The sequence below is a fragment of the Astatotilapia calliptera genome, chromosome 4, assembly GCF_964374335.1.
Source record: "Astatotilapia calliptera chromosome 4, fAstCal68.1, whole genome shotgun sequence".
In the NCBI taxonomy this organism is placed as follows: domain Eukaryota; kingdom Metazoa; phylum Chordata; class Actinopteri; order Cichliformes; family Cichlidae; genus Astatotilapia; species Astatotilapia calliptera.
In genome coordinates this window covers 30803011-30829907 of record NC_137425.1, presented here as the reverse complement: position 1 = coordinate 30829907, position 26897 = coordinate 30803011, and the positions used below count along the sequence as shown (strand labels likewise).

General features: G+C 39.1%; 1 protein-coding gene across 2 annotated transcripts in view; it reads right to left on the bottom strand.

Moving 5' to 3' along the window:
• Nucleotides 1–26897, bottom strand: part of LOC113021370 (carbonic anhydrase-related protein 10-like) — a 154077-nt gene that overhangs the window by 31469 nt on the left and 95711 nt on the right. For both annotated transcript variants that reach the window (XM_080300469.1, XM_026166008.2), the window contains exon 4: nucleotides 3905–4090. In XM_080300469.1, coding sequence (XP_080156595.1) covers nucleotides 3905–4090 — 186 coding nt within the window. The remainder of the gene's footprint in view (nucleotides 1–3904; nucleotides 4091–26897) is intronic.

Here is a 26897-nt window from a genome sequence, read left to right as displayed (position 1 = left end):
GGTCCTGCAGAGATGGGAGTCTGCAGCCAATCACCTTCTCAGCAGAGCGCACAACACGCTGCAGTCTCTGTTTGTCCCTGATAGTGGCTCCAGCGTACCACACGGTGATGGAGGAGGTGAGGATGGACTCGATGATTGCAGTGTAGAATTGCATCATCGTCCGTGTTGGCAGGTTGAATTTCTTCAGCTGCCTCAGGAAGTACATCCTCTGCTGGGCTTTCTTGATGACGGAGGTGATGGTGGGCTCCCACTTCAGGTCCTGGGTGATGGTGGTACCCAGGAAGCGGAATGAGTCCACAGAGGTGATGGGGGTGTCAGTCAGGATGATGGGGGGGAGTGGGGCTGTGTGCTTCCTGAAGTCCACAATAATCTCCACTGTCTTCTGGGCATTCAGCACCAGGTTGTTGTGGCTGCACCAAGACACCAGACGTTCAACCTCCCTCCTGTAGGCAGACTCGTCCCCGTCCGAGATGAGCCCAATGACGGTGGTGTCATCTGCGAACTTGATTAGCTTGACAGACTGGTGGGTGGAGGTGCAGCAGTTGGTGTACAGGGAGAAGAACAGAGGAGAAAGAACACAGCCCTGAGGGGAGCCGGTGCTGATGGTCCGGGAGTCCGAGACATTCTTTCAGCCTCACATGCTGCTTCCTGTCCGTCAGGAAGTCAGTGATCCACCGGCAGATGGGATCAGGCACATTCATCTGGGAAAGCTTGTCTCGGAGATGGTCTGGAAGGATGGTGTTGAAGGCAGAGCTGAAGTCCACAAACAGGATCCTGGCGTAGGTTCCTGGGGAGTCCAGATGCTGCAGGATGAAGTGTAGGGCCATGTTGATGGCGTCGTCTACAGACCTGTTGGCTCTGTATGCAAACTGCAGGGGGTCCAGGAGGGGGGCCGTGAGGGTCTTGAGATGGGAGAGAACTAGGCGCTCAAATGACTTCATGACCACAGATGTCAGAGCCACGGGTCTGTAATCATTTAGTCCAGTGATCCTAGGTTTCTTGGGGACAGGGATTATGGTAGAGGACTTGAAGCAGGCAGGCACATGACATGCCTGCAGTGAGGAGTTGAAAATGCCAGAAAACACTGGGGCCAGCTCGTTTGCACAGTGTCTGAGGGTGGCAGGAGACACACCGTCTGGGCCGGGAGCTTTCCGAGCATTCAGACTCCTAAACTGCTTCCTCACATCTGCTTCATGAATATGAAGAGTTGTGGTCGGAGGAGGTGGTGTGAAATCCTCTTTTGTGTGGGGTGAGGAGGGGGGGTGTTGCAGGTGAACAGTTTGAAGGTGGTGATGGCTCTATGGAGGGGGGAGAGGTGGGGGAATGAGTGTCCAAAGTGCCTCTATTGTTGGGGTCGTTGGAGGTGTGAAGGCTGCCTGATGGCTCGTCAAAACGGCAGTAGAAGTTGTTAAGGGTGTTGGCTAAGAGCAAGTCATCAGTGGAGTGGGGGGTTTTAGGCTTGTAGTTTGTAATATTCCTAAAACCTTTCCACACAGAGGCCGAGTCATTCTCTGAGATCTGCTGCTGCATCTTCTCAGAGTGCTGATGTTTGGCAATGTCCACTTCTTTAGTAAAGGAACCACTTCTTTAGTAAAGGAACCAATACACATTGATGGAGTCAACGGCTAGTCAGCTACAGAGATTGTTCAAAGCTTGCATGGGAATGTCTGTAACGTAGGATGGGGCATCATGACATCTGATTTCCATCTCGTTGTTGTCGGCACAGTGAGTTTTTATCCAGTCCAAAGGCCAGAGTATTTTCCTGTTGCACTTCTGTACACTGATATGGACTCTGATATGTGTTTGCTGTAAGCCATTTGTCAACATCATTACTTGAAATTAAGTTTAGTGTGTATCTCAGGTAAAGGGGGAGAGAAAAATGTCCTTGGTCAGTGTCAGTGGAGCGCACGTTTCCAACATCTGTGAATGTCACAGCTTGTTCTTCATCCTCTTCATCAGAACCTGATGCTGTGGGCTCATACATCTTGAAAGCCTTCAAAAAAATTTGTTCCATTGTCAGTGACAGTTGCCGTGTCTTTGCGTGACAATCCATAAACTGAATGAATCAGTTCAATTTCACTAGCTATAACATCGTATGTGTGTCGTTCTTTCAGTTGCTTGCAGACAGTTGCAGCTTTGTCATAGTGAAAGTTATTCGTGTTAATCCAGTCACAGGAAGCTTTTATTGTGGCAAGTCCAAATGTCAACAGTCGTAGACAAACATGCAGAGCTCTGAAATGTTTTCTTTAACTCGGTTTCCATTGCTAGTCGATACATCTGGAGAAACTTTTCCTGTCTGAGACTGGTCTTTTTCCTGTTTTTGGTCATTTGCTAAATAGCTTTCTGAAAGATGGCCATCCCATCATAAAATATTTCCTCCACTATGTATGATGCCACCGGCCTGTTCATCTCTGCTTTGGTTACCTGCTGAAAACAAGCTTTGGTTGCTTGCTTGGGGTCACCATACACCGTCTGAGTGTCACTCTCGCTCCTGCTGTGGGACTCTTTGATACCAGCTTAGTGTTAGTGTAAGTGCTTGGAGAGATCGGAAGTCGTGTTTGCAGCAGTGGGGAGTTGCTTCTGACCAGGGCACAGTTTACATCTTGTCCTTTCAAGCAATAAATTATAAAGAGTAATGTGCATATCTCCCTCCATCAAACTCAGCCATTTTGGGCTCCAAGGAATCTGTTCAAGATATTGTTGCACAAGTGTGGATATGAAGTGGATTTTGAACTTGGGCAACAAAAGTAAGTAATGTATTTTTTTCAAATTAGTAACTGTAATATGATTACTAGGGGCGATCGTGGCTCAAGAGTTGGCAGTTCGCCTTGTAATCAGAAGGTTGCCGGTTCGAGCCCCGGCTCTGACAGTCTCAGTCGTTGTGTCCTTGGGCAAGACACTTCACCCATTGCCTACTGGTGGTGGTCAGAGGGCCCGGTGGTGCCAGTGTCCGGCAGCCTCGCCTTTGCCAGTGCGCCCCAGGGTGGCTGTGGCTACAATGTAGCTTGCCATCACCAGTGTGTGAATGTGTGTGTGTGAATGGGTGGATGACTGGATATGTAAAGCGCTTTGGGGTCCTTAGGGACTAGTAAAGCGCTATACAAATACAGGCCATTTACCATTCACAGGCCATTTACTTACTCTTGGACAGTAATGTAACACATTACTGTCCAAGAGTTAAAGGAAACTGTAGTAACAGTAATGAGTTACTTTGTAACAACCATCACTTATGCTAACAATGAGACATCAGCAATGATCCTAAAAAGGTGTTGCCCATCAGTCTGGGAATCGTTAGCGGAACATTTCCAAACAAATACAGGGAAAAAGATTATTCACATGGAACAATCGAGAGAGTTGCCAATCTTCCCAGAAGTGGACATTCCAGCAAGTTCAATCAAACCATGAACACCTCCAGAGTTAATGTGAGGTCTTATGTCCGACAGGTAAACTTTTTCCAAAATTACATCATATAATGATTCCAAGCACATAAGCAAATCTACAAGAAAATGACTGAAAAAGACAAGAATCATAGTGTTACAATGCCCTAGGCAAAGTCAATACTGCAATATTGTGGTGGGATCTTAGGAGAGCTATGTATAAACAAATGACCACAAACCTTGAAGAACTGAAGTGTTGTGAGAAGGAATGGGCCAAAATTCCTCCGCAATGATTACTTCGACTTATTGTTCCCTAAAGTGGTTCTACAAACTATCAGATCCTGTGGTGTGCCTTGTTTGTCCTTCAATACATATTTTTCTTTTTATCTTGTTTAAATAAACAGTAACACAGTGTAAAATCAGGCTGTATTGGCCTAAAATTCAGGTTGTATTGACCTAATTTTAAAACCTTAAAGCAGTGTAATTTTTCTCTTTTCTTTACCATGGTTGCATGTCTTGTCTCTTACCTCTCCAGGAAAGCCCTGTCCATTAAGAAGGTGCTCTGAACCTTGAGAGTCTTCACTCCCAAAGTGGACACGGACCTCTTCCAGACGGTAGCTGTATCCCAGTGGGCCCCCAGAGATGTTCACCAGGTGGGCTTTGTCTGGCCGCAGGGACACATGCTTCCCAGTGTTGTACATGGTGCCTCCCATCTACAGTGAAACAGTCAGAGGGGGATAATTAGATAATAAGATGATAGCTGTCATTTCACCAGTACATTTTTGTTAGATGGGAGCACACAACAGAGTAGAAACTGACTGAAAAATAATAAGTAGATCAACATAACGAGTCTTAAGCCCTAAATGGCACCATTCACAAAGCTAATGGATATACATGGTTTGTTATTAACAAATCTTGAATTGCATTTGAGCTACTAGGATCCAGTCAGTGCTCTGAATTGTAATGAGGTGGTAGGTAGGATTTTTTGTACAGACACAGTACAGTAGAGGTGCTAGTTTTTATGGCTTGTTAATGAATATCATAAAAGTCTGTCAGGCTCTTTCCTGAAATCTCTGGTTTAATCTGTTTGACACATGTTTTTGTGTGTAACTTGACAGAAGCTGAGAAAATCAGCAAAGGGATGACATTACAAAATGCATTACACACATTATTATTATGGAACCTTGTATTAATGAATGCATAAATCCACGACTGTATCAAACACAGTCATTTCTAAAATACATTAAGACTGCTGTAAAAATACATTATGGCAGTAATAAGTACCAGTGTTACCTGCATCCTCCTCCTGCTCCATCAGTGATGGGCTTGGCATTTGCCCAGTCTCAAACTAATCTGTTATGAAAGCAAACAGATTGGCAGCACTCACTATTTGTGGTAATATTTATTGTTCAGGTATGACCCATATTTTGGGGTTGATTTAATTCTATTGTGTTTATATCCACTCGTGATTTTTCGGTCGTAATGTTAGAAAAGTGTCAAATGTTGTAAAAGCAAGACAATGCAACAACCTGCAACATGATTTGCTACTTTTTTACAACACAAAAATCAGCACTACTTAAAATTATAATGACAGCACTGGCAATAAACTGCAAAACATTATGGAGTTTTAATGTGGGTGTTGCTTTTATTATTACTTTCATGAGTATAACATATGCCACCTCTTAACTCTTTCAGTGAAACTGTTAATAAACCACTTATGTATTTTTAACATGGATAATCCCATTGACCCCAGTGCGTAATCCCCCACCACCTGTCATTTAAGGGTCAAGCTAACCCTGGAAAACAGCCACCCCCTTCTACTTGCAACTTATTTGTTGTTAGCAGATATCAGGACAGCGATTGAGGTTTGGGTTTTTTTCACAAAGTAATAATAAGTCTTGAAATGTCAACAACACAACTGATCATAACCACCAGCAGGGGTCTGCTGCTCATTACTATACCAGGCCTTTTATCACAGTTTGGCAGGCAGGGAGTGGATCCAAGTGACAGATGGTCACTCAAAAGGTTACTTTACTATAATATATATATCTAAAATATAAAAGCTCAGAGACTACAGAAGAAACACAAAACACAAGGGGCACAGAAGGAAAGAGCATGAAAAACGACTTGAAAGAGGACAAGGGGACACAAAATAAATACATAGCAGGTAATGTGGGAAGATGGAAAACAAGTGGAAAACACCGCGGGAGCAAATCAGAATTAACGAGACAAGTTAAACTGAACAAAAACCACATGAGACAACAGACTTATCTCTTAGTAAAACGTACAGGAAACATAACTAAAACCAAGACGGAGACTAAGACTGTTTAAACAAACATGGAGACATGACTGACTTCACAAAGGAGACGCTAAGGGACAAAACACAGAAAGGGGACAAAAAGAATAAATAACCTAATCACCTAGTCAAAAGTCATCTATAATTAACCTGGAGACACAAACTAAGCCACTTCTCAAACCCCAAAAACGTAACGAAACTACAACAACTACTGCTGTGAGAATGTGATGAAGTGATGAAGTAGTCAGATACCCTAAAGACGCCATTGGCTATTATGATTAAAAAGTAAATCCTGTCTTGTATATTTAAAAGAAATTGACTTAATCTACAAAGGCAGATTAGCAAGTAGCAGCTCCTGCTACAGTTATGGCACAAAGGCTCCTGTAATGCAGCACAAGAAATCACTACAAGAGTAGGTGGAGCAATTAATAGAAAACAAGGCAAACTAAAATCACTAAAAGCCTACAAAGTAAGTCATTTAAATAATGAATTATAACATTTAAATAAAATTAAAAAACTGTTAAATTAAATGGGATACACAGTCAATGACACTAACAACAATAAATTAATATTAATATGCAACTAACAATATGAAACTGGTGTGTAATTTTCTTTGTGCTTGTGGTACATTTCTGTACATGTTTGTTAATATTTCTGTAGTTTTGTTGAAACCAGAGAAGAAAATCTTCCAAACCAAACTTTCTTCTTGCTTTCTGCCACTTCAGCCTCAAATCATTCTTTTACAAAAAGTGTCCAATGTCCAGAGATGCATATTTTTTCTGTCTGGTTAACAGTGCCTCAGTCACCAAACCTTTATATTTTGTGCGTGCTAGGTGCCCTTATCCCTTCCTCTGTGTATGAAGAATACAGCGAATATGTTTGTGTGGATTAAAACAGCTTTTCGTGTTGCTAAAACAGCCCCAGAGCTGTATGTTGTCAGCTCCTCACAACACCCCTGGCAACACGTAAAGTATTAATGCTCTTTACCCGACTCCCAACCATATTTATCATACATATTATATGACACTGCAGCAATCACATATTCATTACCGCTGTTTGTATATAATAAATGAGGAGAAAGCACTCAGCTTTAGTTTAATTGTGACACACCACTGCTGGGGTAGTATAAAATTAAACAATTACTCACCAGCCTGGAATCTATTCACAGCATTAATCCTTGAAGAAAAGCACGGAAGGGATTTAGAATCTAAAAATGGATGATTTTCACTCTTCTACGTCACTCGACAGGTTCAGGAAGCATAAAGATAAATGCATTTTCATTTACACATGTACCAGTATTGTGCTGGAAAATTTGCATAGTCTAATCTTAAATCTCCAATTTGAATTCAGCGAGCTACGTCGAAGAATGGCCTGTTTATAAGAAGGTGTGTGAGTTACATCAGCAGACTGTTGGCTACTGGCCCAAACATTTTCACAGTTCACCAGCATGTTGTCTTAATTGAACCACCCTCATCAGGTCATGCTACAGCTAGGCTGAAAATGATTTTCCAACCATTTTGTTGTTGGTTTACATGTGTGATTCTGGTCCTGTGGCATTAACCTTTCCAAAGCTCCAGGTCTTGGACTGCTGCCCAGACATTATTTTGTACAATGTCTTCATAAAGCTTTTAATTCCTTGTTTATTCCAGGAGTGTGACAGTGTCACTGTCAGTCACAAAGTGCATAGCTATGGCTGCAGCAAACTAGTTACTGAGGGGAAAGAGAGCAGCAGTAAAGTGGATAGTGGATCTGTAACAATAAAATTACTGGCAGGTGATTTTTTAGCATGTTTTTTTTAGCTATGCTTAGCATGCATAGTGTGCTGCAAATTTACAACAAACCAATTTGAGATTCAGTTTTGGTGTACAGTACCTTTTCCTCCCCCTAACCACAGTGCTATATTCTTGCTAAATAACTTTACCCTTTGTCTAATCTGTCTAAACACCTTGTAGTAAGTGGGAAATGCTCCTTCAAGTAGTCTGCAGCATCTGCAGTGAGGTGGAAACTGTACCTCTCTACTGAGGCAAAGAGAGAACTGAGCGTAAAGGTGAGTAGCAACCCAAAGATCAAAGATACAAGGGGCAGAAATGAGCTTTCTCCAAACGGTGTCTGGGCTTAGCCTTATAGATAGTGTGAGGAGCTTAGTGATTCGGGAAAAGCTCAGAGTAGAGCAAATGGTCTTCCATGAAAGGAGCCTATTAAAGTGGTTCCGATATCTGTAATTCCTCGTGGGTGAATCCAAACTAAAAAGGGCATGCCTGACCCCCAGACAGATCAAGAACACACTAGAGACATTACATCTGTTTGGCTGGCTTGGGAACACCTTCATATCCCCAAGAAAGGATAGAGGAGTGCGATCTAACCATCTCTGCTTTGACTATGTTGCTGTGACCTATACAAGTGGTAGAACATGGATGGTTCAAAGTATCAAGATAAGACCAAGTTATCAACCAAAAATGCAGAAACTTTCAGACTTCACCAACTTTTTCTGTCTTTGTATGTTGGTGAAAAATCCTTAAGACACAGAGTGCTCTGATGTTACAGCAGAGAGGCTGTGTGTACAGACAGACAAGCTAAGATCTCAAGTCACTTCCACATCTTCTAACAAATCTGCATTAGACGATAGTGTTGTTGCACAGCAACTGGGACTTGCCAAATGCATATAGGAGTTCCTTATACTGGATTGATGAAAACCAATCAAACATACTTCAAGTAATTCTGCACAAACAGGTTACCGCTGTTTGATGTGTGGTCTTAGAAAATCAAAACAGCATGAGGAAAATCTTCAAAGCCTTTTTGTGGTTTCCATCAAGCATACGATTGCATCAAATGTATATACAGGGAGAAGCGTTGGGGTTAAAGATAAAAATAACATGAAGTGACACAGAGATTTTAAAGGAGAACTTGTAGGAAATGGAAATATGAGTGGAAAGGGGGAGCATTTTTGGAAATAAAACTAATGGAACGAAGAGAAGAGAATGGAGATGGTTTGGTAAGCTGAAACAGAAAAAAGAGAGATGCGATGGTCGAATGGTTAAGGCACTGGACAGGAAATTTAATGAGGACCTCGGAGCACGCTCAATCCCCACTAACAATGAGATGAAAAGGAAAAAAATTAAAAGTTTTTGGTTCATTATCGGTAAATGTTCTGAGTGAAGTGGTATTCATGTGAAACATCAGAACTTTGGTTGAATTAAACAGATATATAAAGTTGGACCCTGATCTTGCAAAGAAAAGCGTCTGGACTTCTTTAAGTTACTTGAAGACGTTTCACCTCTCATCCGAGAAGCTTCTTCAGTTCTAAGGTCAAATGGTGGGGAGTCCCAGATTTAAACCTAGTGGGAATATCTCCCCAAAGAGGGACAAAAGGACCCCCTGATGATCCTCTAATTGCCTGAGCCAAGGTGTGAAATTGGGTGTGGGTCACAATCAGTCAGGGTTTCGGGTGAGCTCACTGTGAAACCTGGCCCCACCCTACTGTGATTTCCTGAGGTCAGATGGCCCAGAATGTGAGTGGGCGTTAAGGCGTCTCCTCTCTCTAGTTCCACAGCATTTTGTGCCTGTTTGAGGGACCAACTAACCAAGTATGACTAGGCTAGTTGGTGGGAAATAAGCCCGGTACAAGAAGAGAAAGAATGGAAAGCTGCAGTGGAGAACTGGGGAGAGTATAAATCAAATCAAAATGTATTTATATAGCACATATTAAAACAACAGTATTGACCATAGTGCTTCACAGTCAGTAAAAACATGAGACAATTAAAACGAACAATAAAACAGGACAACAAACAATAGATAACAACACAATAAGCTAGAACAGCCAACTAGTTAGAATCAAAGGCCAAAGTAAAAAGATAAGTTTTAAGACGTGATTTAAAAGACTGGATAGACTCTGCAGTACGGACATGAACAGGGAGGTTATTCCAGAGTCTGGGTGCCACGGTTGCAAAGGCCTGCACTCCTCTCGACTTCATTCGAGACCTAGGTTGTGCTAGGAGCATGTGATTGGATGATCTAAGTGCTCTGTTCGGGATTGTATAAGTGGAGTAGTTCAGAGAGATAGCTGGGCGCTAAATTATTCAGAATTTTAAAAGTGAACAAAAGAATTTTAAAATCCATGCGATATTTAACAGGGAGCCAATATAGTATGGCTAAAATTGGGGCTATGTGTTCATAGATTCTCGTACCTGTTAAAAGACACGCAGCTGCATTTTGAATTAACTGAAGCCGGTAAAGAGAAGAGTGTTGGAGGCCCGAGTAGAGGGAGTTACAGTAGTCCAATCTGGATGTGATAAATGCGTGGATAAGCTTTTCAAGGTCCTTTAAAGCAGCGGTCCCCAACCTTTTTTGCGCCACGGACCGGTTTATGCCCGACAATATTTTCACGGACCGGCCTTTAAGGTGTTGCGGAAAAATACAACAAAATAAAACTAGTACCGGTACCGAAAAAAAAAAAGATTTATTCATAACACACGTGAAAAGACCCAGGAAAACCGAGTTAAAGATAAAAACGATAACAAAATAACGCTGAAAACCAATAAAAACCCTGAAAACCATACATCTCACACCTGAGCCTCAACTCTCGCTGCCTGGTACCAAATGAATCACGGACCGGTCCGAGGCCCGGGGGTTGGGGACCGCTGCTTTAAAGGAAGGAACGGCTTTGCTTTAGATATCTGACGCAACTGGCAAAAGCTGTTTTTTACCACAGTGGAGACTTGTCTCTCAAGTTTAAAAGAGCCATCCAGGAACACTCCAAGGTTCCTTACAGTGAGCGAGAGATGGCTAGCGAGAGGGCCTAGGGCATCAGCTAACTGGTCTAGCGGAGTGTGACTACCAAAGACCATGATTTCGGTCTTATTCTCGTTCAATGTAAGAAAATTATGTGATAACCAAATTGTAACTTCATGCAAACAGTTGAACAGAGGTTGCAAAGAAGCAGACACATCAGATTTCAGAGGTGAATAAATCTGGATATCATCGGCATAACAGTGAAAAGAGATGTTGTATTTTCTCAAAATTAATCCCAACGGCAACATGTACAAAGAGAAAAGAGAAGGACCGAGCACGGACCCTTGAAGCACACCACAATAAATAGGGGCAGAAGCTGAGTAGTGTTGCCCCATAGCAACAGAGAACGACCTCTCTGAGAGGTTGGATTTCAACCAAGTTAAAACCGTACCTTTGAGACCAACAACATGTTCCAATCTTGATAAAAGAATGTTGTGGTTAACTGTGTCAAAAGCAACAGTCAAGTCAAGTAAAACTAAAACCACGGAATAGCCAGAGTCAACAGTTAAAAGAAGATCATTAAAAACTCTAAGTAAGGCTGTCTCTGTGCTGTGGCGAGGTTTAAAACCAGACTGAAACTTTTCATGAATACCATTTTGCATCTGAAAAGGCCTGAAGTTTCCTTTAATACAAATAAGAAATTCACAGATTATCATTTTAGTGAAAAGAAATTCTATAAGAGGGAGCAAGTTGCATACCATTAGCCACATACATCATAACCCCTCAAAAATAATTACGAGATGATGAAAAATTAGGAATCATTCAGTCAAACAATTACAGAACCAACAAGAGAATGACAAAGGAAGCTAGAATTACCAGGACTAACACAAAGAAAGGAAAACTGTGATGGAAAAGGAAATGGACAGAGTTGGGCACTGATTAGCCAAACCAATGATTGACAGAGAAAAATGGGTTGGAGGGAGAGTTTGAGAGACAGTGAAACACTTTTGGGCAGATAAAGAAATGGGTTAGGAAGAGCTTCAGTTCCTCGGAGCAACACTAAGGGAAATGAAATGCTAATATTTAAAAGAGGAAAATGTGATCGGTCCCACCTGGGCCTGGACTCTAATAGGCCACTACATAATGCATGTAACCCAATAAGCACATAGTGAGGGCTGAGGTTTTAATTTAAGTCCTCTGCTCTGCCAGTATCTATTAGAGACAAGCTCTCTGGCTATCCCTCTGTTGACACGATGGGCTTAATTATCACGCTGTAGAACGCTAAGTAGAAAGCTCTGCTTTCCTTGCTCTTTCACAGCATTATGCTGCTAGAGGCCTGTGATTTTCCAACCACTTTCTCCCTTAGGGATCTCTGCTACGCGCATATGATAAAGAGCCACAACACTGCAGGGCTGAGCATCTCTTACCAGGCTAATCCACACTTCTTCGAAAAGATGTTTACTGCTTCATCTGCAGCAGCCTGATCTCGTCTATTGTAATGTGAACTCTGAAATGTGATTAGCCGTTAACTTTGATGTACTCTAATTCCAACAAAAACATTTTCAAAGTTAATTTCCCTTCCTCATTTAAAGATTTATATAGCGTGATTGTTTACAGTGAGCCTAAAAGTCAGTGAGTCACAGTACTAGAAATGAAAGCACGATTTTTTTTTTGGCAAGTCATCTATTTTGAGTCTAGAAACTGGAGGCAGAATGTGCAGCTATGCAAGGTATATTGGATTAAAAAGAAAATCCAGTTATAAAAGTTCTAAACTTTGCCAGTTTCAAATCTGAGATCAGAAGTTCAGCTTTTAGATTAAGCACTCTTCAGTCTACATATGAAAATTTCTGTGGTGGATGTAAAAACATCAAAGTGTTTTTTATCTTCCAAATCTAGCGTAGCATTTAACAAACGATGACTATACCATTTTTAAAATCCAGTATGGAAGTACTGGATTTAGGTGTTTCTTTGTATTACACCACTTTACAAAATTAAAATGTTAACCATCAATTTAGTACAGTTATGTAACTCAGTTTACGTCAATATTGTGGTTAAAACTGACCTCAAAATCTAAATCTACAGATGAGGAAGTTCTTATATTGTTTCAGAAGTTTGTGCATACATTTAATTAGATTTAATTTTATGAGCCATGGTAGTTATTTCAATTCAGTTCATTGATTGTTTTTAGATTTGCTCGTTCACTGAATTCCATAAAAAATTCCATTTGTGTTTTCACATGCTTATTGAAAATACACTGAATTTCCTGGAGGAAACCCACCCGAGGGATTAATAAAGTTTCATCTAATCTCTAATTTTAGAAATTGTTCCACTTCAAAACTCAGTGACTACAAACACTGAAACAAAGTTGAGATTTGGCTAAAAAGTCAAAAGTGCTGTTTAAATGTCTCTAGAAAAAGACTTTCATTTATTTGAACAATTATTAATCAGACTTTTTTAATGGGCTCGATGCTATGCAACAATTATATATAAACTGCATCTTCACTTATTTTATAACTTTTCTCAAAGTAAGTTATATTAATAAATCTTGAATTTTTGTTTATATGAGATGGAAATAAAAAACATTTATTTATTGAATTTTTTTTTTTTTCAATTCATAATTTATTCTTTGAACTGCCAGAGGAGTCGTTATGACCACCATTGGAAATTTTGCATGCAACAGTTGTGGCAGGCCTGGCTGCCCAGCAACACATATTATTTATGCACATTTTGATATAAAGTTTGCTATTTGATAAGCCAAAGCTAGCTGACTGATATATGAATAATTATTACAGGGCTGAATGGGTCAGAGATGGAATACTGAGCTGGGTTTCATTCCCATAGCTGAACCAGACTGTGCTAAACTAATCCGAGCAACTGAAGAGTAACTCGTGAAGCACACCGGCCAAGTCAGGCCTGAGAAGCAGAGCTGAGGACGTGAAGGGCTGCAGATGCAGCAGAGCAAATTTTACGGTGGAAAAAGAGACTGCAGCAGCTGCAGGTCTGGTGGAGGAAGAGGCAGGGCTGGGCAGAGTGATGGACTGTCACCGTTCAACTTTCACAAAAACAACTTAATTGTATAATGTGTACATATTCTGTTAACTGTTACTGTAGTTAACTGTGTATTTATTTAGACAGTTCACTCTTTTTGATAGTGAGCACTCTATTTTTTATACCTTCCTTATTTTAGCATCACTCAAACAACACATAATACAAAATTCATTTTTAACCTCTTCTTGCTCTATAATAATAAAACTATTTGGATGTGTTGGTTATTGTGTTTTATTGTACCCATTGTTCGCTAGTAGTAAAATATATATTTGCCTTTATGACCTCTAACAAAATAGTTTAAATTATTTTTAAAAATAATAAGACCCCTAAAACTGAACCTGAAACACAAAGATGTAACACATTATTAGAAAAAACAAGAATTGACATACTTGCCATTGCTGCAATTGTTGCCGGAGGGGGTCAAACTGACTCCCGGGAAAAGCTTTGACTATTCAGCTCTAGATTTTGAAAGCCGGATGTCTTTATCATTTAGTCTGTATGTCTGTATCATTTTATCTGTCCTGATCTCCATGCTACATATTTATAGCCTTGTGTGTTCACCTTTCACAAATAATTTTTGAATTAAATGTTAAATGTTTGTAAGCACCACTGAAGCCGTTGTTGTTGTTTTTTCTTTTGATAAAAGCATCACCATTTTTTAGTTGAAGGAGATCACTGAATGAGTTCTGTGGTTAAGCCTCTTTATGAGTACACAGAAGCAAAAAGACTAATTCTGCAGCTTGGAAACCTTGAAATAGTTTGTTTTTAATAAAGCCTTGCTTTATTCTATACATGTTGAAATAATTATTTGCTCATTAGAAGACCCAGGACATCTAAACAGTGCTTTTATGTAGCTCTCATAGAAATGGTTCGTGAGGGAATCATTAATCTGATTGATTTCTATCAGAAGAGGAGCAATGGCCCATGTAACCTTCAGCCTGGGAGAGACTACCAACATCTGCTTTATTAGTTTTGAAGATTATACCTTTTTCAGTGCTTTTTCACATCCAAACAAGTTCCTCACCATCATCCAGTTTACCCTCATCTCTAAATAAATGGATATTAGTCTTTAACATATACTGAAAGACTGTACTACTGCAAAATAACCCTCTCTTTGCAATCAGGATGATCAAATACTGCTCGTTTTTTACAATTTCTACCGTTCTGTGCTCTGAAAACCCTGCATGCTGAATATCTGTGGCCTTGAAAAGCTTTAACTGCCTCAAGAGCTTTCAGTTGAAAGTTTACTGGTCAGTAGAATCTCTCGTGGTCTCTGGGTCATTTGGTCTCAAAGGTATTTCAGCCCACTTACTGAAAACTGGCCTATTTACTTTTTTAATGTTAGCAGATGTTTAAACTCAAGGAAGATCATAAATAACAAGTACTGAGTCCAACTTAGTGGAGGGTGTAACATTTTAGTTCTTAGGCTAATTTGTGTTGGAGAAGGATAAAGATCCACTGGCTGATTTGTCCACCATATCAAATGCAAACGTGCTGTTCAAGCAAGCTTACTGGAATTCCCTCAAATTTTCCGCACATTTTTTTTCTCCCCTGAAGTAGACATCATGACTGTTGATCCAATCTATAATTATATGTTCTGTGTTCTCACAACAAAGTTGGAAAACAGTCACAATATCAGCATGAGCACCTCGGAGCTGCTTAGGTTCTGCTAATCTTTTTCTTGAAAGGTGCACATAGCTAGCTTAGGTGACTCCTGCGCTTTCCTGCAAATGTTGACTTCACCATTTTTCTGATTTCCATATATTGCACATGGCTTATATTGAACTGCCATATATTTGGCCAGTATTTTACTGGAAGGCTTTATTAGGAAAACGCTGGGACTGGGACTTCATACAAAAATGTTCTTTGATTTATTTTTGTCCTCAGTATTAAGTGAGATCTAAGTGGGTGTAAAGGAGATTGAAGCCAACAAGGTGCCTTTGACATCTATGCTGTGGCACGTCAGCCAATGACAGTCATGTTTCATCTCTGTAAGATTCTGGATATTTATAATTGAGCTATTTGTATGTATTAGAGCTATTTCTTATATATAGTTCAGTCTGTTACTGTTATTGTCTTGTAACCACAGTGTTCTGACAATAGTGAGAATGGTCTTCCACTCTCAACTCATCACATATAGACATTTGTAAAGTAATTTTTGCACTGAATAAATATCAACGTAGAGGATTAATGGAGCGATGAAGCACTTTTTAACCAAAACCATTAACCAAACCATTTATCACCTAAAACTACAAAAGCAAATGAATTAGCAAAACTAACCACTGAGTGAAAGCAAAGTTAAAAGTTGGTGGTGAAATGGCAACTTAACTTGAGTCTCCAGGCTGATAAAAGTCCAACATATTCAATGGCCAATCTAACTACATCTCTACATCTAAAAGAGGACCATCGCCAACGTCCAGTATCACCTTGGCCAGATTGTGTTTCTCAGTGAATGAGCTGCGACAGAAACGTATAACTGCAAAGTTTAGCACTTGGATACATAGATGACAGCCTATAATAGCACTACATAATAAGAAGGAAAATCATTTATGTCAAGTCAAGGTTTTCCTTTGAGACAAGGGTCACATCTTTAATCAGCAGCTGGATTAAATACCCATTAAACATATTAATTAATGCTAAAAACATACATTAAACATAGTGACAAGCCCACTGGAATCGCCAGTTTGGACCCTGCACTGACTCTAAAGAGGGCAGGACAGATATTTCTGTAAATCCAATCTAAGCTTACAGCAGATAAACTGGGTTTAAGATCATTTAAAAACAGTGTCCCTTTTTTTATAGACCAGGTTGTGTTTGCTAATATACTGTTTATCAAACAGGGGCAATGCACCATCATTTAATACCAGTAGACAAAGTTGACAATTTTGTGTGAGGTCGGTTGAGAAGTCACAGTTCAGTACATTCTGGAACAGCACAGAAGACTAACGTAATGCATATAAATGACATGTTCATCATTTATTTTGAAAAATGTAAACGTCCAAAAGCTCTGACTCAGGGTTTCTCTTTATTCGTCATCTGTTTGACTGTATAAAGACCTCAGAAGGTTTACTGAACTGAAAGTCTCGAGTTTATTGTGTGTTAGTACTCTACAGCAAGGATTGGTTAAGTGGCTGAGGGAAAGCATGTGATTTATGTGTGTGTATAAATGGCAGAGAGAGGGAGACAGATAGGCTGTCAAAATGATTAATTCTCTGTGTGAATGACCCCCTGCTCACCTCTGTCTAATTCCATCTACTCTATTCCTTCATCTCCCAGTCTGTTCCCGTGTTTTTTCCTTTCTCATCTCTACCAACCTCCTCTCTAGTCGTGTTCTCCAAAACACTTTCTTTCTGTCTATTCTTTTGTTTTCTCCTTCCACTCCGTGTGCTCTTGACATTTCTCTTGTCTGGTCTTTACCTGCACCTTCTTTACTCTTCTGCGATCGGTCTCCTCATCACATGTTCAGGAAACTGAAGAAACTTTTATAGCTGATTACTCCTGAAGATTTCACCATTACTTCTTTAACAATTCCAAAATCAGGACTTTACAGGTGCAGTCTACCCACATAAAACGTGCTGAGGATTTTCTCTACAATTTTGTCCTTGCAGGTGAAGCTCATCTGCAATCATGGATAGGTGTTTTTAGAAGTGCCATGGGGCTTCTCCTACTGCACCTCACAATTACTATGCTTTACTTTATGCTTCATCTATGCTTTATATTCAAACAAGTTATCCTATTTTTCTAGATTTAAAAGATGTAGATTTTGGGGCACTCCCAAATTGTGATTCAGAATAATAATAATAATAATAATAATAATAATAATAATAATAATAATAATAATAATAATAATAATGAGTCTTTACTGGTAAAACTCAAACTGTTGTGATCCATCACAAACTGCCCCACTCCACTGGTGTAGTGCACAGATGGGCCCGTTTATAATGATGAAAGAGGCTAAATGAAATGGCAGGACAATGGGAAATCTTTCCTGACCTTCTTGCCTTCTGTCTAACTTCACAAGATAGTATCTGAGATGTAAACTCATTAAACTTTGCACAAATATCTGTATCATTTTTTTTAGCATGCACAAAGGAAGGAACACTTGTGATGTATTGCTATGGAGCCCAGGAAACATTAACAAATACAACAGGAGATATATAAATACAATCCATCATGAAAATGACCACAATATAACAAAAGAAACAGGCTACAAAATTCAAATTAGGCATGCTTAAATATATGTGTTTTTCTCTTGCAATACTCATTCATATACTGGCTCACTAAACTGGTACTCAGTCATCAACACTGATATAAATGACCAAAGACATTTCTATAATAAATTAGTTCACAAAATGCACAAATCGGTGCACAGAAATTAGCCATAATGTAGGAAATAAAGTGTCTAACAGGTTTCGCTCAAACCAAAACTTTGCCCATGCAGATACTGACGAGCACTCAGGTGCTGATGTGACATAATTATTGTGATAACAAGATCTCATTTGATCTTGGAAGCTAAGCACCGTCTGGCCTGGTTAGTATTTGGATGGGAGTAATGTCACTGCACAAACTCGGGGTGACTACGAGTCAGGTGATAGAGCAGGTTGTCTGCCAATCAGAAGGTTGGTGGACCAGTACCTGGTGCATACGATTAAAGTATCTTTTACAAAACTGAACCCGAGGTGTCCCTGATGTGTCCACTGAAGGTGGTGTGCAAGTGTTAAACAATGTGCTTAGGCACAGATCAAATCACTGTTTGATTAAATCACTTGTAGAAGCCATATTAGCACGTCTTTTCAGTTTTTTTAGTTATGATGTTCCAAGAATTGGAAAATTAGGATCCATTTCAGCTTTAAGATACAAGTTTGTTCCTGAGAAAAGCGAAGCCAATGTTAAGCCAGGTGTTTTTGTTGGCCCTGAAATCTGTGAACCGATGCTCAACAATGACTTCAAAGGAGAACTGAAGCTAACTGAATCAGCAGCATGGGAAGCACTGGTGCAAGTTGTCCAAACTTTCTTGGCAATCACAGAGCAGGGACTTATGCTGAGCCTGTGGATAACATGCTGAAAGCATATCTGCTAATGAGTGCCAGAATGTCACTGAAGATGCGCATTTTACATTCTCATCTCAACTTTTTCCCACCAAATCTGGGTGATGTCAGTGATGAGCATGGAGATTTCATCAAGATATAAAAGTAATGGAAAGCCGACAGGAAAAATTCAATCAGAGCACGATGGCTGAGTTATGTTAGTTCCTGCAAAGAGAGATGGATGTGCAGTATGCAAAAAGCAAGTGCCTCAAACATTTGTGAGCATACTAACTTTCAAACTGACAGAAACATGCTTTAACACATCTTTGGTATTGTTTACTGCTTTGTTTTCAGAATAAACGTAAAACAATTTAGGTGAGAAGTAGTTTAAATGTTAATATTGTGGTGATATACCATACTGATATTGTGTCAAATATATATGTATATATATAGTGTCAAAAATGCCAGTGATATATATGTCCTTTTAAACCTAACGTGCAAGCTTCAATTGGATTTCATATCTGAAATCAGTGTGAAAAAACTAAATAAAAATCTGGTCTATTCCCAGTAAGCAAATTAAACATATTTTTGCAGACCAGTGTTGTTTTACTAAATACTGTTTATTTTTAATTAATCAAAAAATCATTTAGTCTATGAAAAAAATAACAAATTACCCAAAATATTACCAGAGGATTTAGCAAATGAGTCTACAGATCTCAGATTTTCAGTTTGTGTTCAGTGTCTGTCTGCATACCTGTCAGCAAGACTGCCCAACACCCACCACGCTAAATCTATTTATTACTTTCAACAAAGACGCTGGGTGAGCGTCAAAGTGCCTTTTATGCTGTTTCACCATTTCTGCTTAAGAAATCAGAAAAAGATGAATTAATTATTTGTTCTGGATTATTTTTCCTATTTCTGGGACTACAATCCCGGTTCACAATGATATTTGTGTTATTCATATAAACAAAACTGGAATGAATTTATGGAATTGTGCAATTTCACATAACTTTTGTTAGCTCTTTTTCACAGTTGTGCATTAAAGACATCTTCACAAAAACAAGCCAAGTCATCAATTATTAATTTGACCCCGTTTTCCTCAACTCGGAGCATGTTATAGCTTCTGCTTAAAGCAAGTTAAGTTCTGTGAAGGATGTCTGAATTAGTTTTTAAAAGCATTTCCTTGAGAAATAAAGTATTTCAGAAGAGGATATTTGAGCACAAGGACCCACTCTGCCACACTAACAAACTCTTCAAGGCGAACTTCAAATCAGATCAAATGGATGATGCAAATGTACCACAATCACCAATTACAAACACGGAGGAGTTTAATTTGTCTCTTGGCCTCAAAGCTTAAACTCTGCATCTAGTTAAGGAGGACTTTTTCATATTATTATCAATTAATTTTGCATCAAAATTGAATGATTTTAATAAATTCCAAATTGTGCCAGGGTTTCTTAATGAGAGATTGTCGTCACTGATCAATTACTGTTTGACTGCGTGGGTGTGTGCATGTTTCCCTTTACGTGCATTTATGCGGTGGAGTCAGAGAGGAGAAGACTAATGAATTGTCACTTCAAAACCGCATGCACACACACACATGCACACGCACATGTACTGTCTAATCTATTAGTAAAATGTCAGCATGCTGCAGAGCAAGTCTTTGTGAAGATAGTCATTTGTCATATTTGGAGGTCTTATCGCACCTTTCTGTAGCGTCTCTTTGCTGTGAATGTGAAGGTCGCCCTGTCACTGCGTCGGATGTAATGAAGTTAAAGTCCTTTTCAGTGGAACATGGTCACAAGTTGACGCAAGATAGATTGCAAGGTAATATTGTTGTCGATTGTCCATTAAAGGGACAGTTCAGCCCCAAATCAAATATAGTCATCTCAGTAGAAAGAATATGCTTCATACGAATCAATTTTCAGTTTGGGTGCTTTGAGGAAATGAGGCAAATGCACTCTGAAAATCAAACTCTGCATCATGCAGCCATTATTTTACTGCACACAATAAAATGAGGAATATTTACGAATCATTAGTATAGCTAAATGCTAAATTTAGCAATCCATCTATGATATACTACATAGTGTTTGTTAATTAGTTGAAAGCATCACTTTAAATTTTTCAGTATTAATAACTCTAAAGGTTGTCAACAAATCATGGCAGAGTGCATTAATAATATAAGATATGATTATCTGATTGAAATTGTAGGACGATACAACCAAATTCTATTTGATGACTACCAACTAACAGCAAGGGATAAAAGTCGCTGTTTAAAAAAGAACAATAAGAAAGCAATATAAAGAACTATATACAAACAAAACATTTTCTTGATTGCTGTGGCAGCTAATAAGGTTCAGAGATTTTTACACTGTGAGGTAAAGATGCTAAAGTATTCCCCTGTGAGTTCTTTGCAACAGCGGGAAGAAAAAACTCCTTTTTAATAGGAAGAAACTTTCAACAGAAACAGGCTCAGGACGGGTCAGACATCTGCTGCAGCCGGTTAGGCAGAGAAAAGAAGAACGAGCGTAGGGAGACGGGACAAAAATAGGACCAAACACAGACAATAATTTAATGACATGCTGCAGTGGCGTCTAAACACACACATGGGTAAAAAGAGGTGAGCAGAGAAGCAGTGCTCACTGCATTACAATGTGTCACATGAAGTCTCGCATAACTAATGGATGGTTTAGGGTCACGTCATCCACTCTTAACTAGAAGCTTCATGACAAAGGAAAGTCCGATCTTAAAAATAGAGAGGGTTGCTGTCTCTGCGGGTTTTTGTTTTTTATCAACACCATATTGCTCAAAAGCTGACCAGTCACTGGATTTTCCTCCAATTAAAATCAAACAAAGCTTAAACGTTTTCAAAGCTGTGGAGCAGACTCATATCAGCCATGCGTAAAGTGATCCAGAGGTGAATAAGAAGATGATCCTGAATGACAGATTGCCCGCATTTAAACAAGGTAAACTTTTTTAGTAAGAAAGCTTTAATCTAATGAGAAATTCAGAATGCAGCTACCACAGAGCAGTGTTGTCTTGTTTAGCCATCATACTAGTGAAGCTAAATAATGCATTCTGATTACAAGCTTCCATGCAGACAACTGAATATCTCTTAACTTTCTGTCATGTCTCTTGCACATATTTCTCTGTGTCACAGAGCCTCTTTCAAAGTTCTGCACACCACAAATCAGTGGCTTTGTGGGACTTTTTAATAATAAAAAAGTTAAATATCTACAGTTGATCTGTTCCAGCCTTTTGACCTGCAAAAAAAAGAGCGAGAGAAAGAGAAGAAAAAAAATTCCAAATAAAGTCTGCAGTGTCTCTGTAAATCCTTGACTCAGCTATTTCCTTTGTAATGATGAAACCTGCCTTTATATCTCCATCCCTTTGAGATTTGGCTCAAGGAGAAAAAAAGTATTTGCTGTAGCTGCATGGCTCTTTCTGTAAGGTGACTTATTGAAAGCCTCTGTTCACCGCCCACCATTCTATATCTCTCCTGGTGTGTGGATTCAAAGCGGTCATGCAAATCATACGATATTCTTTAGAACAGTGTCTAAAGGAGTACGCTGTCTTAGGAAGCGCTCTCATTAAAGAAGCACTCTGGCTCCGACTTCTCTTGAAATTGTAAACCCAACGTAATATGTGGACTGAACTCAAACTTTCAAAGGCTTGAATTCGGGCCTTGATTTAAACATATGCAATAGAGAATGGCGTGGACGAACAATTCCCAACAGGGAGCAGCCCTTAGGGGGGGAAAGGGTTAATGAGAGAGGTCAGCAGAGATTAGTTCAAGCAAATATAAATCAGTAATTTAAGCTGCTACAACATAAACAAGTTCAACTTAAAATATGTCACCTTTTTAATCAAGTCTCTCACATGCATGTTGTTATTAAAGGTCTTCAATTACATGATTTCAATTTGGTATAGATATACACTGTTCCAAAAAATAGTAATGTCAAAGTATCTTACTGTATATTTTACAGTTTTGTACTGCCTTTCTAGAATAACATTAAATTTACATAAGTAGACTGTGATTTTACATGTCAAAGGTAAAATAACATCACTGTAAATATAGTAAAACACAATTTACTTGTTTTTTAAATATTTTTTTTGGACATATGTATATTTAGTTTGTAAAAATACATTCAGAAATGTATCATAATTTCACAAATATTTGTCTGTTATGTGAGAGAATGATCTGTTAAATTCAAATTTAATACTATGGAAAAATATATAAAATGATTGAAAATTAATGAGAATAATCAATAATTAAAGGAGTATTTGAATTCTAATTTTGCTGAAAATGTCATGTCATCTAGGTCTGATTCAATAATTCAGAGGCAACAAGTGAACATATAATTAATAGGAATAAAAACTTTAAAAAAAACATATAAAACATTGCACGGCCACGCTGTGCTAATTATATATTTTAAAAAATAAATGTAGAGGTAGGAATTGCAATTAATATAAATCTCAAAGTATTCACAACATTCCTGAACAGAAATAGGCCTCTGCACCTGGGGTGAGGGTGTGGCCATGAAAACAATGTGACATGCCATTGGATGTTGGGACACATAATAACATGACGCTAAGCATTGGCCAATGAATGTGAACTAACTACCACAAGGTCGCGGGCATGGCAGCACTGTAGGAAAGAATCCTAATATAAAAGTATTTTACTGCATTTTACAGTTTTGCTCTGTTCTTCTAGAATATCATTAAAGTTACGTAAATAGACTGTGATTTCACATTTCAAATGTAAATTAACGTTAAATCACTTTAATGTAATAAAACATAATCCCATGCAAAATTAGTGCAACAAACTATTTTCATTACTGAAAATAACTGTATTTTTATGAGAAAGTTATTTTCTGTTATTTTACGGTAGTATTTTGGCGGCCCAGCTGCCGGAATATTACTGTGTTTTTAGGATTTGGTTGTTTTTCCTATTTATAGATAATTTCATTGTTTAATCACATTAACATGTTCCTAATTTAATGTTTAAAATCACTTGAAAAGGCAGGATCCCATGTAAAATTAGCGCAACAAACTGTATTGTCATTACTGGAAATAACCACATTTTTATGAGGAAGTTATTTTCTGTTATTTTACGGTAGTATTTTGGCGCCCCAGCTGCCGGAATATTACCGTTTTTTAATATGTTTTTTTTTAACAGTGTAGCTTAGTCCTATCCCTAACACTACCCCTGGTGGTTGTTAAGAAGTTAACACAACAGGGCTCTTCAGTAAATCTGAATGCCCTACATGGGGATGCTTGAGGTAGATCAGATATATCAGAAGACTGGAAAGAGGTCCACTTCTGTCAGTCAAGAACAGGAAGTTGGGGCCGTCCCTCCTGGGTGGAGGGCCGAGGCCCCATTCTCATATAATTAATTAAGTCTGTGCTTTGGATGGCAAGACCTGAAGACGGGCAACTGCTGCCTTTTGTTATTATACATGTAATCCTCGACATCCCAAATGTACACATTCCTCAGCTGACTTTTCTCCAGTAATTAATTGGTGAGTCTATAATATCTTTTTGCACCTATATGAATGTGTGGAAACAGTGAGAATTATACAGTAAAGACTTATGTAAATGTGGTTTGTGTATTTCCAAGCAACAAAGAAATCTGCTGCTCACAGCAGGAGCCAAAACAACCAATCTGTTGTGCACCAGCTTCTGAGGAAACTCTGCTTACAAGGAGCTAGAGGCTGAAAGAGAGGCTGGCCCAGATAACTGGATAACATACTACACACGCAGACACACACAGACAGACACACATACGCACTGACAGACACACACAGTGTCAAAGTTGTCCAATTTTCTCTTTGACTCTTTAACCTGCACATACACCCAGAAGCAATCTACTGTCACACAAACACTCACGCTCACATTCCCCCTCAATCTTTGATATAATTTTCTCACACATAAATTGTACGCATGCCTGCCTCTCTCTCCCTCTCTCTCTCTCTCTCTCTCCAGCATATTTCCAAACACACACACGCATGCACACGCGCCAGCGCAGATGGTCATGTTATGTGCTCTCGCTCAGCAGATGCACAAGAGCATTAATCATGAAACAAGACTCAAACAGAGGATTTAACTCTTACTACAGTTTTTAAAGACCTCTAAGACCCCTTTAGTTTTCTTTGACCGTCAGAGAAATCCTGCCCATCTCATATGGTTAGACTGGAACATCACACAGTGTAAGTAACTGGACAGCATTGTGTGTAATGAGTCATTGTTGTCAGATGTCAGGATTTGGTGAGGGAAAAGGCAGACACAAAGCCAAATAACGCTTTTGAATGCTTCTGTCACAGCTTGGCAACCTGTCCAGGGAGTCCACTGCCTTTCACCATCACCAAATCCAAGTGACAGCAATGAAGGTCTTAAGTAATAATTATGTGGCTCACACAGCTCACAAACACAAACTACTTTGTCTAAGCATGCATCGTGCTATCTACAGATGGCAAAACTTTGTATTTAAGATCCTCTTTGTACAAGTCGTCATATTAAACTATTTTTTAACAATGCAGCCTAACACCAGCCTTACTAAAGTTTTAAAAACGGTAAACCAACACATAAATGTCAAACCCTGATTTTAAAAAAAAAAAACATCCTCATCACAAAAAACGGTACTATCAACGATTTTCTTAATCAGATTACTCTGTACAAACGACCTCCCACAGAAACTAGTGTGTGTGTGTGTGTGTGTGTGTGTGCGTGTGTGTGTGTGTGTGTGTGTGTGTGTGCGTGTGTGTGTGTGTGTGTGTGTGTGTGTGTGTGTGTGTGTGCGTGTGTGTGTGTGTGTGTGTGTGCGTGCGTGTGTGCTTCTCCTGTGCAGCTCGGGAAACCTAACCCTCAATCATACAGTTTCCCATAAATGGCACTCAGTCATCAAAACTCTGAGAACTGTAATAAAGAACTGTAGCATTGTGCTTATCCTGGGGTGACATGCAGCAGCAATAATAACAAATCACATTAAGCAGCTCTGTGGTCCTACGTAGCTCTGGCAAGGTGAACGGTATTTCTCACCAGGTACCACTACTGTTAAATTTATGCAATAAGATCCAGACATTTTTGGGACAATGACCCATTATGGCTTTTTATAAGAACAGCTACAATTTTGAAATAGTTAATGGCATGTTTTTATTAAATCCCCTGCAAAAGCCAAAAGCCACATTTCTACTGTTTAATTTAAAAAGAAATCCAGTGAGTTGGTGCACAAAGGCAAAATTACTAAAAAAAAAAAAACGTGTACCTGTCCAACATTGATGGTTTTGGGTTAATTTTATTATTAATTGATTGATTATTTTTTAATTGATGTGATTAGCTCACTGGCGGACAGTAGCTTTATTGGCCAACACATGGAGAAGGGTAAAGTGTCCGAACCTCGAAACAAATTCAGAAAAAAAGAGGGTTGTTTTCTACCTTGTTGGTCTGCAAAAACTGTGTTTACAAAAACATTTATATGGTTCCATACACCACTCAGAGGATGAATCCTATTAACCTTTCCTTTGTTGTTTTCTAGCACCTCCAGCAGTTTGGAAAAAAAAAAGCAAATAAACAAATAGACGAACAAAAAAAAAACAATAAAAATATGAAAGAAGCAGAGGACACAACGTTACTCAGGCATGACTGCCTCTGACAGGGAGAGGCGTTTTTATTAGCAGCGGGTCTGTTTACACTCCCAAAATGTTAATATGAATTATAAGAGACAGGCAGTGAGTATTTTGTTATAATTGTAATTTTTCCTACCACACACACATATGCATTCACAGTGGTGTGATCTCGACTGCAGCTGCACAGCCTGTCCTCCAGCTCCTGCACATGCATGCAAACAGGAGGTTCAATATTGGGATTTTCTTCTGTCTGAAAACCATGTTGTGAGACAGCCTGTCTTTCAAAGTGTTCTTCTAGCTTTTTAAGTATTCTTAAGGTAATGTCTCCTGTCCTCTGTGTTTTCAGTTAGGCTCGATATAACAGACAGGAGACGTCCTTTAACACTTAAAACAGGTGACGATATGTGGGATCTGTTTTAAACATGCAAACAAATCTTGCTGAAACAGAACTAAGCTATTACGGGTTTAATAATTAATTCATGAGGAGTTGACACACAAGCATGCACAGCATTTTGTCTCCCTAAACAGAAGAAAGGTAGCAGGGAAAATAGAAGAGCAATATAGTGATATCAAGCAGAATTGTCATCTCATTTAATTCTAATTTTCTCATTTAGAACCAGGAAAACACAGGAGAGGACACAAGAGTCTGTCTGTCTGTGTAGACAGCAGTAATAACATTAAATGAGAAATGTTGTGAGTAATTATCTGATAGCAACACAGAATGCCCAAGAGCTTCACACGGTTCTGTTCAAGTATAGACTGAAATGTCATCTGATGCCAGAATTTAGTTTTTCCT